Source organism: Vipera berus (assembly GCF_964194415.1).
Source record: "Vipera berus genome assembly, chromosome: 2".
Taxonomy (NCBI): Eukaryota; Metazoa; Chordata; class Lepidosauria; order Squamata; family Viperidae; genus Vipera; species Vipera berus.
In genome coordinates this window covers 105,247,739-105,268,157 of record NC_138203.1, presented here as the reverse complement: position 1 = coordinate 105,268,157, position 20,419 = coordinate 105,247,739, and the positions used below count along the sequence as shown (strand labels likewise).

At 40.4% G+C, this 20,419-nt stretch overlaps 2 protein-coding genes across 2 annotated transcripts; both read right to left on the bottom strand.

The window, feature by feature from the left end:
* Nucleotides 1-2,659: 2,659 nt before the first annotated feature.
* LOC308662773 (tyrosine-protein phosphatase non-receptor type 6-like) lies at nucleotides 2,660-9,796 on the bottom strand (the record flags this gene model as incomplete). Its single annotated transcript, XM_081318918.1, has 4 exons — nucleotides 9,604-9,796; nucleotides 5,329-5,746; nucleotides 4,319-4,441; nucleotides 2,660-2,933 (listed from the first exon to the last, which is right to left on the bottom strand). The coding sequence occupies exons 2-4, from the start codon at nucleotides 5,331-5,333 to the stop codon at nucleotides 2,660-2,662; spliced, it is 402 nt and encodes a 133-aa protein (XP_081175044.1). The 5' UTR covers nucleotides 5,334-5,746; nucleotides 9,604-9,796.
* Nucleotides 9,797-14,434: 4,638 nt separating this feature from the next.
* On the bottom strand, nucleotides 14,435-17,199 carry LOC308661764 (protein C10). Its single transcript, XM_081316939.1, has 3 exons — nucleotides 16,906-17,199; nucleotides 15,247-15,423; nucleotides 14,435-14,758 (listed from the first exon to the last, which is right to left on the bottom strand). The coding sequence occupies exons 1-3, from the start codon at nucleotides 16,979-16,981 to the stop codon at nucleotides 14,607-14,609; spliced, it is 405 nt and encodes a 134-aa protein (XP_081173065.1). The 5' UTR covers nucleotides 16,982-17,199; the 3' UTR covers nucleotides 14,435-14,606.
* Between the last annotated feature and the right edge of the window lie 3,220 nt (nucleotides 17,200-20,419).

The window sequence follows — 20,419 nt, the reverse complement described above, 5'->3', positions numbered from 1 at the left end:
ATACCTCCGTTCCAAAAGATGTTCCAAACTATGGAACTGCTGGGTAGGAAATTAACCAAGCTATCATTTGCTAAGTGAGCCTCTTTCCCCCTCAGAGAGGAAACAGTTAAACTCAGTGGACCAAGCGGAGGGGAAGCCACGTGATGGAAAATCTTGGGTGGTTGGTGGGGAGGGAGGCTGAGTTTTCGTAAGAGCCTGGAGGACAGAACTTTCCAACCGCAAGGGAGGAAGCAGCAAGCTCCCTGGCCAACTGCTGCCTTTGGATGCGAGCAGGCCTGCACACAGAGACCTAGAGAGGATAAATAAACTCATTCTTTTCAAGGGCACAGCAGTTTGTTCTGGAACAGGACAAAAAACCCAGCCCTGTCTCATGAATGGCTTAACATACCATAGAACATAGAATCAGAGGGCTGGAACTGTCCATGACCAACATGAACAAAAGCCACACATTTTAATACAATTTCTAGATGGGTGGCAGTAAGAAAACAAAGAGTCATAGGGCATCATAATGACAAACAAATTTCCAGAAAGGTTGATGCCATCATAAGGCTTCCAAGCTTGCAACAAAAGAAGAAATATGAAATATACCTGTGAAAATAGAAAGTTTGACCGTGGACAAATGATTTGCTTGATACCTGCTTCTTATTGACACCATAATCTTTGCATTTTAACAATGTGCCCAAAATAACAAATCAGTGAAACAAAAGAAATCTCATTTCCAAATGTAAGTCACACCAATATTGAAACATCACATGACAAAATGTAGTATGTGCTCTATAACCTACTGTCTTAGGACTTAGGGAATCTCTCAGCTTAAGAAAGCTCGAAAAGTAAAAGGGGAACAATGCTGAGAGGAAAGTTAATCATTCATTAGACCCCATAGTAAAAGAACAAAGGACATGTAAGCATACATTATATACAGTAGGACACATTTATTTATATACTTCTAAACATTGATTAGCTTTTTTCAGGTGTTATGAAAAGAACTACACCATATCTCCATTCAGAAATACTCAGGATCTGTGGATTCTTTCCACTTGAGTGAATGCTTGATTTTCCAGGGTCCTCCTGACATTGTCAGAAAGCAGGCACTGAGAGAAGTCCTGCCCCACAGACGTCCACAAGGAGGCCTGGGAATAGCATACTGGACCATGTACTCTTTTGTACATGAATAAAATCATCCTGTTTGTAAGTGGGCCTGAAGAGGTTTTCTACTTAAGCAATGGTGCAGTTCATTTGTAGGTGTGAGTGGAATGAAAGCACAGTGGTATGCCCTGATGGATATGTATTAATATTATATAAGCATATAAAGTATATCTGTTGCTGGATAAGTGGAACATAAGCCTTTTTAGATTTCGGAAGCTTCCACAAGAGATCCAGAGTCATTAATAATGAGGGAGACTGGAGTTATATGGGAAATGAAGAAACATAGCTGCAGCTAAAGAATGTCAGCGTTAGAGAAAATTTTAGCCAACCCTTTGGCTCAGCATCCCACAACTGTATAGCAGCAAAAGTCAGGAACAAGACACCCTGCCCACATGTGGCTAATTACTTTTTGGGACTCTGTGTCTCCTTTCTTCTTTTCATTTTGAGAATTTCCTTACAATTGCCCTATTAGATCATGCTGATTTCTTCCTAGTTCCTTTCCTTTTAATAAAGGAACTATTTCCAGTATCTTTAAAATTCTCATTAGCATTTCTTCTTTATTATTTATATATTATTTAAATTTTTTAAAAAAATATCTCTGCACTATTTATATGCATAATGGCTTATGCAGACGTAGTAACTTTTCCAGACAGTTCAGTGCTATGCATTCCCTACTGAATATGCACCAAAGATTATTTCTGCGTAGAGAAGCAGCCATTATTTTATGAGCAATATTTAAGTGACCCATTCGTGCAAGATTCACCACATGCTTAGGCTTAAAATCTTTCAGTCCAAAAATTGAATATATCTCTCTATATTTCAAGCTATGCAATTAATGATTGCTCTTTCTTCTCAGCAGCCCCAGGACAGTATTAGGTATAACTCGACATGGCCTTGTAAACATCTGCTACCTCTTTCTGGAGTCCATTAGTCTTCAACTAAAAGGCAACTGCATGACTAGAATAGGGCATGCGTACATGTGCGCACAAACACAGGCACAATGTTTGACTTTATTTAACATCTTGTCTGAGAAAGACCTCTTTAAGAAGAAGAAATCTACATTCAAGCTGAGTTGTAGATATTGGTTATTTTCATAATCTTAAATGTCAGTGGCATTTTTAACACTCTTTTAAATTATCTTCTTACCTGCTTTGTTTTGCTTTTTTAAGTGGAAACATAGAGAATAGAGCTTGCTTGCTGTGCAAATTAGGAGTAACACATAACAATCTTTCATATGCTCCAGATAAAGGAATGTCTTTGTAGGGTCAAAAGCATTTAGACTATCATTCAGAAAACCCTATAGGAGCTTAAGGAATCATGGAAGGAACCTAAGAATTCCCACCCACTGCAGCATTCACTACACCATCCCTCCTAGATGACTATTCAGACAATGCATGCAAATAAATAATCAATAAATATATCGCACATAACGTACAGTTATATCTATATAGATCCACAGCAGAGATACGTATGAACAAATGATAAAAGACATAAATATAATGTGTGAGCCCTCTCAATTGAAGCTCAGCATGGAAAGGAAAGTCAAGATGGGTATGCAGCTATAGGTAGAAGCAGCTGTGCTTTCCTCATACCTTTCTGTTGTGGGGTCAGAGCAGTTGAGAGGATACCTCAAGTCTATGATGGTTCCATCTTTATCCTGCAGGGATCCCTGTTGCTGTGTATAATATTCCACCAGTTCTGATAAAGTAGCAAATTTCTCTCCTCCGTAGAGGTCATAGTAATCCCCAGTATTCTGGATACGGATGTGAGTTACCTCATCACCAACCCTAAAAGAGAGAGTCAAAAGTTTCTCATCAGTTGATCAGGAAGGGAAGAGCAAAGGAGAAATGATCTTTACTATTTCTCCTGGCAGGAATTCTAGACCAAAGTAAGGGATCTCGGGGAAATGGATGGATTCCTTGGTGTTTGGCCTCACCCGGGCTTATCTTCCACCCCACAACATATGAATTGAATATAAGACTTTTATTCAAACTGGAGAATTAGGAATAGAATGAAGCTGGAGCCATTGATTGCATTTATAGATGTACCACAGAGTTTAGGATCCTTGGATTTGGGGTTGTTTTTATTTTGGGGGGAGGGTATTGTCTTTCTTTGGTTTTTACTTCTGTTTTTGTAAGCCGCCGGAATTGTGACACATAAGAAGTGTGGCCATATTTGTCTTATAAATAAATAAGACTGAATTTTACAGAAAATTAGCTAAAAAGATTGTACGTTTGACTCCCCATAGCATTTTTCCAATTGTCATTCCACTGGAATGTTCATGCCTTCTGTGTTAAGGCAGGCAGACATAATGGCATTAGAAGTGGCACTGATATTTTTATTTACTTCAAATTGTTTAAGCAGGACTATTATCCAGAGGAAGGTTTATTGTATAAGATTAACATGAGAGTTAGTGGAAATTCTAATTTGAAAGAAAAGAAGAAATAAAGTTGCTTTACTTAAATGGAGGCCAGCTTGAAAAATAACATGGGAGTCAGAAGCTGTGGAAGTCCCTGTGGGAAGGCTTGAACCCGGTCTTTTGGTTCCAATGTCTGATGACTTCCCCAAACCATGGACATTTTTTTAAAGAGCATTGGTGCCGCTAGCCTAGGGAGCTGATTGTTTTGTCTGAAGGCCTGTTCCCAACAAAGTCAGTATTATGCCATCAGCAGATTTATTTCAGAGAATGTTCTAGGGAGAATCAGCCTCTAAACGTCCAACCAAGTCTCTCTACCAAACGTCCCCCACCCAAAAAAAGACAAAAGGCTCTGGGAAAAACCCCAGAGAAAAAAATGCATCTTCAAGTTTGTGGAAAGTAATAAGTTTCACAACAGCCATCTTCACTTGCAGTCATTCCATTCCTCCTTTTCTTTTTGCACTCTGTCCTTCAATTCCAATGTGTCTTGGGATTTGCTAGATATTTTTATTTATTTATTTATTTATTTATATGTATCATAGCAGCCCTCTCCCATAGACTTTAGGAGTGATATATGTTTTAACCATGAGAACTATCATATTATGATATGGCCTCCATTTATTACAGAGGGGAAAGTCTTTGGGTATATACCAACATGGAGTACTTTTGGAGAGGAAAAACTGAAGAGGTGGGAGGTCACTCAAGGAAAACCATGGAATATTATCAAAGGATTAAAAGAGAAGGGGGGGCAATTACCTGACAGAAAGGGAAAAGTCCCCCTTGTTTTTTCGGCTGGGCCGAGCCAGAAAGCTGCCATGAATTCCTCGTGCTTTGAGTAAGGCCTCAGCATCTATGCCACTCAGGTCACGATGAAACCACCTGGTTGGTGGAAAGAAGAAAGAAAAGAAAAGAAAAAGAAAAAAAAGAAAGACATCAAAAGGGGGGGGGGAAATGGAGTAGACTGTGTAGGTGTGATCCTACATAGAGTTCACAAGACAGATACCTCCATCCTCTACCACAATTCAGAAAGTGGACAGTGGTTTTCCTTCTCTCTCTCCCCTGCCCCAACAGCACTGACTCCCACTAGCATGTTCATAATTTAGAATTAACAACAAATCAATGAGAATCAAACAGTGCAGATCAACCAAAGTAGGCTGACCCTTCAGTTCATCTGGAATACAGCTCTTTCAGATCCAGTCAGTTCACACATTCAGCGTTTGGCCATTAAGCATTATTTATTTGTTTGCTTGTTCATTTATTTCTTCATTCAATTTCTATAGCCCCCCAACTCAATCAATTGACTCTGGATGGCATACAGTTCTAAAATTCTGCAACAATTACAACAATTTAGAAGACATAAGATCAATAAAAAACATCCTCAAATATAGTGGCAAGTAATCAAATCATCTCTATGAAGAGAGACAGGGTCATCAACTTTCTAACTGAGCAGAAGGGAAACATATGTAGCTAGTGAAGCTGTTGCTCCACTAATCATAAGCAGTAGGAGAAATTCTACTTGCTACACTTCTGCTAGATCCTGAAGATTCAGCTGCAGTTGTTAGTTAGGCAGGGATGCTTGAAGATGTAGCCTCTGCTGCCAAATCCCTACAGCCAGAGGCAACACAATGATCCCTTCGAGCAACTGTCTCCCATATTACACACATACTCCCACAGAACATTGTCCCTCCCAGTTCAAGGAAACATTTCAAGACCTGCTTAGAAAGAAAACATTAACCTGTAATCGTCAATCCTAAATTTTTCCTTACCTCATTATTTCCCAGGCGAGCAGTGGCAAAATCAAAAGTCCAGTTAAGAAAACAATTGAAAAATTAACTGAAGTTTAAGATGAGAATAAAAGCAAAATGAGTGTTTGATGTCTCAACCAGACTTTCCAGCTGTGAATTCTCCTTTTTTGACTCTATCCATCTACCTCATGCGTTTCCACTGCCCATCACACATTCATAGTCTGCTCCACGATCAGTCCGTGTTGGTAGGTAAGGGCAGAAAGAAGTGAGGCAAACAGGCAGTTCCAAGTTGCTGAGCACTAATACAGGAACAGGAAGCATATCTAACATCGTTGTTCTTCACTGCAAGTTGCAATGTGTGCACTTCTGCTTCTGCTTTTGGGTCCTTTTTCTCCTTCTGTCCTATCTTCCTTGCTCACAACTATTTCTGTTTTTCTTTCTTTTTGGGGGGAGGGAAAAAGAATTCACGATAAATGCGCAAGGGAGTCCATTTAATTATCACTACAGGAAAATCAACACCAGTACTAAATGCAACATAATTAAAGGCAATTATATCCCAAGAGTATGTAATCAATGTATGTAATGTCATAAATATAAAAGATGTTGGGGAATTCAGGCCTGCAACAGAAAAAGAGATAACACTTTAAACATTTCAAGTTCTATTTTCTCATTATTATGTGCTTCTTTCTTCCATAAGAAATCCCTTTACCACACTGCATTATTTTTCCTCATTCAACAGAATGAGGTGGAATTCATGGAGAGGTTCACCACAAAGACGTAGCCTACAGCTATATCATGCAACAATAATACCTTTTCCCACAAACTGTCTACTAGATCTGATCCAATTTAACTCCAGCAAAGGTGTTTTTCCCTTGATATTAATATAAAATGTCCTTTTCCTGGACTGGCTTCTTGTTTCCATTTGGGTACTTGAATGCTTACAGCTTCTTGAACAGGCCTTGTTACATGGCAGGAGAAAATTTTAATTGCTTATTTCTTCTCAAGCAAGAAAAGTTTTTCTCTAAAAGTGAAACAAAATTAAAAGGGAAAAATAAATTTGTTTTTTGAACCACCCTGCCTAGAAGGGAGCTGCCTCGAAAAAGACTTTGAGCCAAATATCCAGCATTTTAAATATATCTTTAGACAAGATCTTGACTGCACAAAGTAAATACTAAATGATGATGTCCACTTGAAGCTATAGAATAAAATTCATACGTAGAAAAAGAAGGAAAAGCATGCTCTTATCAAAAAAAATCTGTCCACAATACAAGTCTCAACTACAAGATTTGCAAATAGGTTGATTTTTTAAGGTGTGCATACACCTTGGCATGTGTTTTGGTCATGCCAATCACTTTTACATAATTTGCCTGCTTTCTGGTTACACAGATTCTTCAGTCTTGACAGTTTAAAAAAAAGGAAGAAATAATGTTGCTAGAATAAGATGACATGTTAAAATGGTTAATCTTTTTTTACTATTATTGTTTTCATCTGAAGACTTAAAAATATTTTGGTTGAACATCAAAGCCTGGGGATTGTACTCTAAACTTTGATCCTAACAGAGATAATATTTAACTCCACTAGCAGATATTTTTGGCGCTGATAATAAAGCAGTGTTAATTCTGATGGCTAACTGCAAGATATAATAACTCCATAGCATGTAACTGCTCTTCTGAGTTGTGTTTATGCTGATGGCAGCTTGTGTGGGTCTGGTCCTGATCATGATGATCACACACAGGTGAAAGAAGCTTAAATTCTTAGCCCAGTCATTTGTTTTTCAAATTGACCTACGGATATTTTCTTTAAAGATTCCATTAATGTCCGTAGACATTAAAAAAATATTTTTTAAAAAATCAAAGAATAGGAGGTTTAGTTTCCTGTCCCCACCCTATGTGCTTAGATCCCCTCCACACATTTACACAAATGAAAATAATAATCAGTCACGCAGCTGCGGGGTAAATACAAAGCAAAGCCTGTTGGTTATCCAGTTCCCCCCCTCCCACCAGCCCATCTTCCAGTGGCATTCCCAGGATTTCTTGCACTGTTCTGGGGAAAGTGGGGAATGCATGTTCCCAGCCATGGATACTCTCACAGAGCTTTACAATATTGCAACAAATGCATGTGGATCAGCACACTTTTTTTTTAACCAAAACAAAATATTTGGATCAGCCCAGGTCAAACTACTGCAGGAAACCGAGGGAGGAGCTGTATGTTCCCTGCCTTTGCCCTACAGTGCTCTATTTACAGAGTGGCACTTGATGGGGAAATTTGGAGAGAGGGAAAGAGGAGAGAAAAAAGAGTTTAGCTCTTTTGCTACTCTTACATTTGACTCTCCCCAGCTTAAGTTTAACACTTATTTATTTATTTTATTTACTTTTATTTTATTAAATTTATATGCTGCCCTTCTCCCTAAGGACTCAGGGCGGTGCACAACAATAAAAATTAAAAACATAAAATAGAAAAATTTTTAAAAAAGAATTAAACAATAAATGCAATAATTATATGACAATTTAAAAACCAGTAAAAAGCTAATTAAAACCGTACTCAGTACAGGCCCGCTTGTTGGAACAACCACGTCTTCAGGTCACGGCGGAAGGACCGAAGGTGGTAAAGTCAAAACAAGGATAGAAAAGAGAGGACTTATCAGAGTGCATGGCACTGCATATGATTATTACTCCAACTGGCTCTGTCTGGCAGCAGGGGAAAGCTCCAATGTAATACAAGTTCTTTCGTAGCTTTGCTACCTAAGGTCATTGTACACCAAGTCAGGATTTTCCAGGGTTTGGAGCCTGAAACTTCTAAGTTCACTGACAAAAAAGGACTATGGTGTGAGTTTTCCCACTCAACAGAAGATGGCTGCCTACAAACCAGTTTACTGCAATGCTCTTTACCACACTACACCCTCTGGGGATGCTCAGCTCATTATCAACAAGTGAACATTCACCTAGCAAAAGCACAGAGCCACAGCACTAGGATTGGTTTTCTAGGAAGCTTATGAGGGCCTTTAGGTTCCAGTGAGTTTTTGGAACTAAAAACATTCCTGGAGATTGGTGCTTTGCTCAACAGTGTCTTTAGATAAACTAATGTTTTGGTGTAAAGGATCAATCAGGTCCTCTTGGCAGGTACTAAGAGATGCTGTTCTGCATTTTCAGCTATCAGGTAGGGAAAGCTGTCTGACCTTCAAGATGCAATTCTTCAAATTTTCTGCATCCCTTCTCACATTCTCTATCCTGTGGAGAAGTCTGCTCTTCGGGTTGCTTAGGACCAAAAGAACAGTGACTGCTGGGTAAGACATACCTACATGATGGAGTCTTGCCTAAAGTAAGACAAGGTAGCAGCGGATTTTCTGGAAGGAAAACAAAGAGGACAGACAGCAGATGCAAGGCTTCATAGACGAATATGCAAATCACCCTCTAGGACTTATTTATTATCTTGGTGCTTTTAAAAGTTAGCAATATTATAATCAATTGATTTGGTTGACTTAGAAATGAAAAGAGTACTGAAAATGCTATAAGCAGGGCTTTTTTTCTCATAGAACGCTCAGAACGGAGTTCCGGCACCTTTTTTGGATGGAACCTTGTAGGGTAGGCGAGGCGGGTTGTATGACATGTGTGAGTTCCGGCACCTTTTTCTTTTACAAAAAAAGCACTGGCTATAAGGTTAAGTTACACACATCTTACAGTCTTTGATATTTTGACTCTACTACTAAACAGCATTGTTATGAGGGTTTCTACATTTCAATACATCACAAAATTTCCCTATTCTTCTAAAACATCAAAATACAATAACCCTATTTTATTTACACTTAATCTTCAACTTTATCAACGTTGCTTTAATATTACCACTTAACTATTTCCTATCCAGAATCCACAAACTCTGAACTTTGCTTTTACAATACAGTCCTTTTAAATAGTGATTGAAACTACTGGTAAAAATCAGCTTTATATCCTGAAATTGTTCTGATCACATTGCCAGCCCCATCATTCTATACTTATGCTCATGCAAAATTAAGCCTTCGTGCATTCAGTGTGCTTACCTCCAGGAAAGTCCATATCATTTATATTAGTATTAACTACAACAGCTGGCTTGCTATATTGCATTGCCACTAGCTATTAAGGGGGAAATGGAACACCTGCATTTGACCATTTGCATGTCAACACCAGTTGGAGAAAGAATCGTGTACATCCTTTGTTCTTGCTAATTACAGACATGATAAAAACAGAAGCCCACATTGAACAAACCTTCACTGCTACATTCTTATTACACAGAAGCAGAAGAGGCGGAGACCTGAAAAGTTACCTGGCGGAGCTGAAAGTCTCTGCCTTAGTAGAACAGATATAGTGGAAGGAAGCTGAATTCAAAAAGCTGCTCCCAATACAAAAGACTTCATTCTTTCCCCTGCTAAATGTCTTCCTGGAGTTAATAAGCACCCAGGAGGTTACAGGGAGAGGAAGAGGCTGAACCTGAGACAAGCAGCAGGTAACCAAGGGAGGAGGCATTTGCTTCTCCGCCTCATTGACCTAGGGGGGGGAGGGGCCTCCCTGGGTAGATCTGGGAAGCCGGAAAAAAAAGTTCAGTTCATCCCTTAGCCAGTTGCCGGATGGACTGTGTGGCTTGCCCTCCTCAAAACAGCAGTTTTGATATTTTTTAAACTCATGAGGACTTTCACCGTTTTCACTTCACTGTAGATGTGCTTGTGTATTTATAAGCTCATCTGCTAACTTTGGCTCACTAACTTACTTGCAATAGGAAGGAAGTTTCTTTCCATTCAACAGTTTTTTGTCTCTTGGCATATAGGAACGTGTCCAAGGCTGTATCGCCAGCTTAGACTATAGGCAGGATGGCATTCTTTGTTTTCTACTTAATTATAATTTCGTGCACACTCTTCTTAGCAGTTATGAATCCATCTCCTTCTGTACTCAAAGGTTAGAGAAGCAACCCTGGTTGTTCTAAGAAAAGCATATGGAATACTTTTTGAAATACTTTGAACTGAATTTATACTTTTATTCCTCACCATTCCACAGGACTTAGCACATAATGCTATCCTAAACCCGGTCAGAAATGTCTGATCTCTAGTTGTCAGTGCAGAGATGTTAGAAAAAGCTCAACAGAGCCCTCTAGCAATGTGAGCCCCCAAGTGCAGACAAAAATGATATACTATAGATCAGGGGTCCTCAACCTTGGCAACTTTAAGACTTGTGGACTTTTGACCCCTGCTGTAGATACTCGGGGAATAAACCCATCCATGGATAAATCAAACCCAATTTGAGGGTGTATATTTTAACTAAAATTTCTCAGCTTATTCGTTATATACTATAATTCAAATTATTGATGATTAATAACTATTGATTAGCTGTAGCATTGCTCAGAACTTTTTCAGGTGACAAACAGTGTGATTTCTTATGATGGGTGGATATCCCCAAACTCAGTGCCCCCACCCCCCACCCCCAATCTCATGAAATTTTGTGGGTTCACAAGTTTTGGCTACTTCAGGAGATTCAACTATTTAATTTATAAAAAATAGAATTCTAAAGGCACCATCCTAGATGAGGTATTGCTAACCTTTTGGCTTTGTTATGAGTTCTCAATTTTCTGGGTAAAAGAAAGGAAATTTTTGTTCAACGACCGTGTTTATATTATAGAATTAACTATGAACTTAGACATCATGAGAATCTGATTTTCATTCCCACTTCCATGTTTTATGACTAAATGTGTTTTATAAACTCACTCAATTGGGGCTCATTGAATAAATTATGGCTAAACAGTATCAATTAAATATAGCAATGATTAGCAGGTTGGACAGCTTTAGAAGGGATCTGAGCATTCAGGGATATCTATTACACAGGGGTCAGAAAAGTCAAGTTGTGACACTGCACTCAAAGCCGCCTCTTTTTTTACATGCATGACAGCCCCCCCCCCAAAAAGGCAGGGCTTCAATTGCACAGTTGCAGCCACTATCTTGGCAGTCCCAATAAAGAACATGAGCAGTGATTATTCTCTCTCTAGAGCAACATCCCTCTCAGCACACTGGCTGAGCAATTCTGGGAGAGAAGCCTAGGTATCTTAAAGTTGTCAAGGTTGAGAACACTGCTCTTTTTTTTTATTTAAAAAGTTTTACAATACATTTTGACTTTAATCCCCCCCTTCCCCACCCCTACCTAACCCTCCCCATCCCTCTCCCCCAATCCCTCCTCCCCCCCCCCGACTTCCCAGAGCTAAATACAGGGCATAAAATCAAAAAACAAACATAAGCAATTTTAAGAACACTGCTCTTAAAATTGTCAATAAGTATTTAACTTTCTTCACTATTTGGATATTTATTTTCTCCACCAGGTCGTTTTACTGTGTATTAGTCATATTTTTAACTATCATTTTCGTGTTGATTTTCAGTCCAACTACCTCTCTGTATTCTTCTAATATTTCCACAAGTCTTGTACCTGAATGTAGCAGTTCCTCTAAGAATGGGGTATACGGAGAGATCTGACAACATTAGATAAAATATTATTAGGAATGGAGGAGAAAGCAATCAAAAGAACATATAAATATTTATTGGAATATAAAATGGAAGAGGAGCAGGTAAAAGAAGTGATGATAACATGGGCCCAAAATTTCAGATATAATATTGATTTAGACATATGGCAAATGTTATGGGAAAGAAATAGAAAGTTAACCTTGGCTACCTCATATAAAGAGAATCTGTACAAAACGTTTTACAGGTGGCACTTCTCCCCAACAAGACTGGCAAAGATGAGAAAAGATGTATCACCACAATGTTGGAAGTGCAAGAAAATGTTAGGGACTTATTATCATATGTGGTGGACATGTTCCAAAGCAAAAGAATTTTGGCGGCTAATAAAGACTTGGTTGGAGGAAATGTTGGGACTGAAGATAGATCTCAGACCAGAATTGTTTTTACTTGGAATGATAGATGGGAAGTTTAACAAAGGAGAGACATATCTAGTATTGCATATCATAACAGCAGCAAGGTTGGTGTATGCCCAGAATTGGAAAAACGGAAATACCCCAGTGGAGAGTGAATTAATTAAAAAAATTTTGATATGTGCAGATGGATAAACTTAGAAATTAAAGCCAAGGATGAAACAGAGTATTACGAAGTTTGGGATAAGATGCATTATTGGTTAGACTCGAGGAGAAAAAGTCAGAACAAAGAAAGCTCGTCTAGAAGAGACAAAGTATAAATTTTCACTCCCAAAGTGAGCATAAGATAGAGATCAGAAAGAATATGAAATAAGAATGGAAATGGAAGTTATGTTGTAAATCGACGTAAATATGTATGTAAATATATAAATATGTAAATAGTATAAAATGCAATATGTAAATGGCATAAAAGATCAAGGACTAGAGAGATATATGGTATATGGTATATGTATGGTAAAATAATAGCCAGAAAAGTCACACTGTGCTCAACCTGTTTTTAAATGTTTATTCAATAAAAATTATATTTAAAAATAAATAAATAAATAAAATTGTCAATAAGGGACACTGATGCCGTTATCTTCCAGTATTTGGTTTATTGATTGTATAGGACAGCAACTAAGTGAACCATTACAATGGTCCCGGGCGTTTATTTTGCTCACTCTCTGGAGTCTGCAAGGGGGTTCTTAATCTGATTAGCTCAGTGGCTGTGGTAAATTTAATCCTCTCCATCTTTTTCTCAATGTGAATACACCTTAACTGGCTACCTGGCCACAACAGGCCCCTCTTCACATGCATTTTTTACGTTTAATGATGCCATAACAAGCATCCCTGACTGCCCTATTGTCTACTCATCCAGTAATGTTGGTGTCATTTTGGCACTGAAAATGAGTCTCCAATCCTGTGGCCTCAAGATTCATGGCCATTTCTAAGCATTTGCTTCAGCAGTAGCTGATACAACTGTTGATATACATCCCCAAAGATACTTTTTTTGTGATTGACTTCTAGCAACTGCCTGGACTAGCCCCTTTCAATTTTCTTGACAAGATTTCAGAGATAGTTTGCTACTGCCTTCTTCCCAGGGCTAAGAAAGAATGAATGGCCCAGTTGGTTTCATGGTTTAGGTGGGACTACCACTCATGGTCAGCCGGTTTCTAGCCTGGCGCCATATTATTTATTGCAATTAAAATCTCTCTGTTCAGGATAGCAGCAAAGCAGCTTATTGATAATTAAAAGCAAAACAACAATGAAAAAGAAGCAGTTTCAAAATTCTTTCTCCAGAACAATTGCCGATCAACTGACTTTATAAGAGAGACCCAACTGAAACAAATCCAGCTCTCTTTCCTCCCTCCCGCTTCGGACTTTTTACTCATGGACCAAGGTATCGATTGGCTTTATTACATTTTTAAAATCCTACGTTTATTATTTTATAAGTAACTCAAGGTGGCAAACATATAATACTCCTTCCTTCTCCTATTTTGTTGTCAAGAACACCCCTGTAGAGAGTTGGGCTGAGAGAGTGACTAGCCCAAGTCACCCAGCCAGCTTTCATGCCTAAGGCAGGACTAGAACACAGAGTCTGCTGGTTTCTAGGCCAGCACCTTCACCACAACACCAAAATGGCTCTCTTTGTTCTCTCCCCTCCCCCCACCCACCCCCAGCTCAAGGTGATTACAGAACATTACTTCTTCTGACAATTACCTTGTAAAAAACCTGACAGGTTTGCATGAGAGTAATATATAGTTCTGCTTCAGATATTTATAGTAAACCAGCAACAAATACACTTTCCAATAAATTTGTGAAGAGAAATTGTGTTTATACAGAAAAAAGTTTTTTTTTTAATTTTCTACCCACCCAGCCTGGCAATTAGCTTTCTAACTAGAATGATAAAAAGTTAACTGTTTACAAATACTTTCAGGCAAGAAGGATGGTTGAATGTTCCATTTTCAGTGTCTTAGAATATGAATATAGCAAATGTCAGAAATCCAGTTTGTAGCTTTTTAATTTTGATATTTACAGAACTGAATTTGAACTCCAACATGTCAGTCTAATTTCCCTGTTGCAAACCACAGGAAAATTATGAAAATACTATGAAATGTGGATGAATGGACTAAGATCTGACATTCATTAAAATATGTATTTCAGTAATTTGAAAAAGCTGGCACAGAAACTCTCAGCCATAAATATGGTGGGACATATTTACAAAAAAAATTTATTCATAAGCACAACAAAATATTAAGAACTATAGAAAAAAGTCAAAACAACTCTTCCATGATAACGAAAGAAAACAGTGCCCAAGCTCCAGCCAGGTTAAGACTGGTATGGAAACATAAAAATAATACAGATCCCACCAGAGGCTGCCTGCTTCATGATGTGGCCACCCCACCTCCTGCCCCAGCTCCATGGGGAGGTAGAGTCATTGGAGGCAGAAACATAGACTTCAGCTTCCCAGACATGCTTGCAATTTCCGGATCCTGAGACTCGTATGATTTTATCAATCTGGCAAACTTTAGGACTCCTAGAAAAGTGGGGGGAAAACAGTATTGGTAAGACAGCTCTGATACCACACAGCTTTTCTTATGATCCCTGTGGACTGTGTAATACAATCCAGGATGGGTAACTTTCTTCAAGGGCTACATAAATTTTCCCTATCGTGGATATATTATCTTTTTCATTCATAAAAAGAAAAAAAACCCGAAATACCTTCTTCCCCTTTTGCTGCTAATTTTCCTGACTTGATCATGAAGACTGTCCAGGAGTACAAAAAAAAATGGGTCTATGATGTTTGCAGCCCATGAGTTGATCATTTCTAATGCTACGGTTTATATATATTTTTGTATACCACCCAGGGTCCCTCTGTGAGAGAGATGGGCAGGTTCTAAATTTGATAAATATAAAGATTGCCTTCCATGGCCCAGGTCATTGGGTGTGCTGGATAACCAACCAAGCACAACAGTTAAATCAGCCTCTCCCTGCCACTGCCAATTAATTCAGTCCTGAACTTACCTTCCCCATCATTACTGAAACCATAAGCTTTGATCACATCCTGTTGTATCTGAGTAGCCACAGGAAGCAGGAATTGAAGCATCTTCCCCATGTCATTGCAGGCATTGTCCCTGGCTTCCTCCAGGCGCTGAGCATTTTCTGGAGATCCAAATGCCTTGATCACTTCTGCCAAAACCACTAAACAGAAAGTAGAAATGTTGTACTGTATTACAATTCCCACCAGTTGAAGTTGAATACACCTTTGCATTTCATTCTCCTCTGAGCAAACAGCCATCTTGAGACAACCAGGGGTGGTCTAAAGCAGTGTTTCTCAAACTTAGCAACTTCTATGATTTTTGGACTTCAACTTCCAGAATTCCCCAGACAGCATCCCCAGGAGTTGAAGCATGTGCTAAGCAATAGTATCCAACTCCTATTGTGCCAATATCACAGTACAGTATTAAGGATAAGCATTACTGGGGAATGCTAGAAGATGCTAATAGATTATTGGGAGAAAATTGGCCACGATGTGGTTCACAGAAAATACCTTGTGGGCCATAATGATATAGATTTGATCAAGACATTAAAAACATTGTTTCACTTTTCTAAAAAAAAACTTTTCAAAAGTGTGCAGCTAAAGAGATAAGGTAAGGAGGATGTGTTAAGACAAGACTTTATTCCATCCTGTCCAGGCCCAGCAACAGGGTCAATTGTTACATGCAAACAGGGCTTTTTTTCTCATAGAACGCTCAGAACAGAGTTCCGGCACCTATTTTGGATGGAACCTTGTAGGTGGGTTGTATGACATGTGTGAGTTCCGGCACCTTTTTCTTTTACAAAAAAAGCATTGCATGCAAATAATATTCCAAGCTTCACTATGAAACTCCTAGTCACTATGTGAGATAGGTATATAAATGTGAGATAGATAGAAAGACAATTAAATTTATAAAAAGGATTTTAGGACCAAAAATCACGTCTGATTGTTCACTAAAAATACTTTCCTTTAATCCAAGCAGCAGTTCTCTCACAAATGGATTTTTGAAGGGAAGAAAAAAAAGGTTCTATACTTCTTTTGTAAAAGTGTATTTTCAAAGGAACTGGCAATCAGCCATTTCTCCAACTGTAGGCAGAACTCCAGGATCTGGGACCACCTGGAGGAGCACCATTTTTAAAAACCTGATTAAGGCTGCACAGGCCGAGTAAGAGCCCCATTTTGCAAAACTTGCTGAAGACTCTGATCCTTTGTCTGCACAAGCCACAGGGGGGAGTTGTGGTACCCAAAATTAGAACCCCCGATTTCTAGATTTAAAGCTTAAATACCGAAATGGCCTATTTCTTGCCCAACTTCCAATGAAATCATTCCCTTTACTGTCACGCAAATCTCCCTTTAAGGGACGAGGGACCCCTGATGTATTTTCCACCCGCCTCCTTAAGCTTGCTTGCTTGCTGTATTTCCGATTGGCAGGGCTTTGGGCAGGGTTCAGCCCGAGCACCAGCGCCAATGACAAGCGGCGGAAAAATCTGGGCCAGAGCTTTTGGGGAGGACGGGGACGAAGAAGAAAACTCTTGTCTCCATTGCAGGAGGGCCCCTGCCGTTGCAATCACCGCGTCTGTCTGTCTGTCAGCAGCCCCTCGGCATGCTAACGTTCCCTCGAAATCTGTTCCGATTTGCCGGCTCACCTTTGGCCTGCTCCGCGCTTAAGGAAACCGGCGGGGCCTGGGCCGAAGCAGCCGGGGGTCGCTGCAGGCTTGACATGCGGGGAACCGAGAGGGGAAAAGCAGCAGAGGCTCTAACGGCGGGATGAGCGGCGCACCTCTTCCGCGCAGCCGGCTGCAAAGTGCTCCTGCTCCAGCGCCGGGCAGGGCCACTCCCGACCCCGGCAGAGAGGCGCCCCTTCCTCGCCCTTGTCCTCCTGCAAAAAGACACTCGGCAGCCCTCCGGGACCCTCCTCCTCCTCCTCCTCCTCCTCCTCGGCTCAGAAACCCGCCTCTCCGCTTTCCCACTTCCGGGCTGCAAAGCAGAGGGGAGGCAGAGGCGCTCGGCTTTGGGGGTCTCAACTCGCCGAAGGAAGCTCGCCCGGCTCTCTTTTTAAATCCGGATTTTAAAAAAAAAAAGAAATCGGGGAGAACGGGCACAAAGCGGAATAGCCAGGTGAAGCCTTTGCTTTGTGGTCATTTCCTAGAGCAGGGGTAGGCAACCTCGGCTCTTTTATGACTCATGGACTTCAACTCCCAGAATTCCTGAGCCAGCTATGCTGGCTCAGGAATTCTGGGAGTTGAAGTCCATGAGTCATAAAAGAGCCGAGGTTGCCTACCCCTGTCCTAGAGGGAAGTATTTCGAGATGACATCCCAAGCGGGGAGGACTCTCTCTCTCTCTCTCTCTCTCTCTCTCTCTCTCTCTCTCTTTTTTTTTTTTTTTAAAAAAAGGTGTTTCTTCTTTTTCTTCCATATCGCTGGCGTGAGGCTCAAGCTGTAGGCTGAACAGGAGACGGTCGGCTTGGATGGCCGTTCTGGGGCCGTATTTAAACACATCACACTATCTCGTAGCATTAGGGGAGTAATCCGGTTGCTGGAGTTGGCACAAAATAAGCCACTTCCCTGGTTATTGCGAAAACACCCCAAATAAGCGGGCGGGCTGTTGCATTTGAATGGACTACAAGTTAGGAAATTCTTCGTGGGCACTTTGTGCGTATTACTCATAAAATTAGCGAACAAATTTAGGACTCTTGGTAGTTGGTTTTTTTCGGAGGCAAATTGCAAATTGCATTGGCTTACAATGCAAGGTTGTTTAAGTAACACCAGCTGCCTGCAATTAGTGCAGGTTCGCATCCCACCAGGCTCAAGGTTGACTCAGCCTTCCATCCTTCCGAGGTAGGTAAAATGAGGACCCAGATTGTTGGGGGCAATAAGCTGACTTTGTAATAATGCCGCTTGGGGGTGTGTGTGGAAGCCCTAACAAGCAGGCATATACATAGAATGAAGGCTACTGCTAAGCTTGTAAGTCGCCCTGAGTCTTCGGAGAAGGGCGGGATATAAATGGAATTAAAATAAAAAAATAAAAAAATGCTACACCCAAAAATTACTTCTGCTTTGACTTCATAAATGTTGCAGCTTTAAACTCGTCACCTTCGAGTCGAGATCGACCGCTATTAAACATTGACACTTCCGTGCTTTTCCTCGGCGATAGGAAGTGGCCTTTGAGGATGTTAACTTCCCTTCTATAGCCCTGTAATTCCAAGCAGATCCACCATCCGACAAAGCGCAGCCCCTTGAGCACTTCCTAGGAAACGAAACAGACTAGCGCAAGGGTGTTCAAACTTGGCCCTTTTATGAGTTGTGGACTTCAACTCCCAGAATTCCTCAGCCAGCCAGCCTGAGGAACTCTGGAAGTTGAAGTCCACAACTCATACAAGGGCCAAGTTTGAAGACTCCTGGACTAGCGCGTACAACTTCCACGCTCAAATTGTTTTGGGAGTCTCAGCGAAATATATAAAAAATGCCGACACCAAAAGCACTTCGCAGCCGTTTAATTTCTTACATAGATACATATCTTATTTTGACGAAATTTAAGGGGGGGGGGCTCTCCGCCACAGCAGAAAGCCTTCTAGACAAATACAAAAAGAGCTGAAGTCACTAAGATGGAAAGGCGCGCGGCATTCACCCACGGAGAATAGAACACGTTTCAGGTGTTGGTGAGTAAAATACGAAAGCGCATTCTGTCCCATCGCTGGCAGTATAAAAGCAATTATATAAAAAAAACACAAGGCCCCCACCGTATTTCCCGCGGGAGTTATGTATTTATTCCTTAAAATTAAGCTTTGGGCATCGTAAAAGCCGTATGCTAAAGAGATCGTTTTCATTGGCCAGAGTTTTAAGACCGCGCCCCGCCAATGACGAAACGGGAAGGAGGGGAAGGCCGGAAAGGGGGACTCCGAACAGCCGGAAGGAGCTGCAGTTTGGCTTTTTCCGTGAGGAAGCCGAGCTGCTCTGGCTATATCGTTCCCGCTTTGGTGTCTTGACGTCAAGCGAAGCGGAGAAAAGTTGGGGAAAACGGCGAAATCATTTTTGGGGAGCTAGTAGGTTGTTTTTGAATGGGGGCCTCACGCTAGGGAATCTGTATATAAGTACGCTCTAGTGTGTGCAGTTTTATATACGCGCCGTCTTGAGTGTTTCTAATCCTCTAAACCCGAGGACCTGCCCTATGAAGACCAAGTGGCACAAAGTATCAATTTGACTTCATGCCAACCTCTTGCTTTGCCCAGATATGCCATTATCTTTTTGCCACCTTTGACGGATAGGTGGGCATTTGTGCCCACTCGCAGCTGCCTACTTACTCCACTTGTAGGACCTTTGATGCATTCATTTCCCTAGCTCAGGCCTGCTAATAAAGCGTGTCTATACTGTGAAGGAAGTAGTGCTTCAACATAAGCTACTTGCACTCCAAAGAATGTGATTCCAGCCAAGCATTTTAAAGACGCTCCGAGATTAAAGGTAATTAAGTATGGCCTCATCCCTTTAATCTCCTCTGTCCTTTTTCTCTGCTAGCAGTGGAGAAAATGTCCACTGTCTTTCCCCAATTCTTGCTGATTTTTCATCACCGACTTAAAAGACTATGCTAAAGTGATAGTATGTCACAAATCTCATTGTTGGACATGTGCATACTGAATATGGTTGTTAAAAGATATTACTGGGGGAAAAAGCTATAACCCCTATTTCTGGTGCTTCATTCCTTCACCTGGGCAAGGATTTTCTCTACTTGATGGAAAAGTGTCCCATCCGCATAAATCAATGTTCAGGATGCCATAAACAGGATCCCACAAGTCAAACGTGCATACAGGTGACCAAGTCATGCTCTCTCACATGTGCACTCCTCTACTATGAATAGAATGAATCCTTGATAAAATCATAAGGTGCTGCAATTATCCAAGGTGCTAATTTCAAAAACTCCATGCAATTGCCAAAACACAAGGACCTACCGCTGCAAAAATAGTGGAAAAAGATATTAAAAGTATATTCCACCCCAGCAGAGAATAACAGATCCTGTTTTCAAGGTACCTTTTTTCATTTCCCTACTTTGCAACAAAATAGCAGGAAATGTAATTTTAAAATCTTGATTACTTGATAATAATAGGCCCTGGGCATGCAGAAAGCAAACATTAAAACATTTTGGAAGCCTTTTTTGGGCTATTTGGC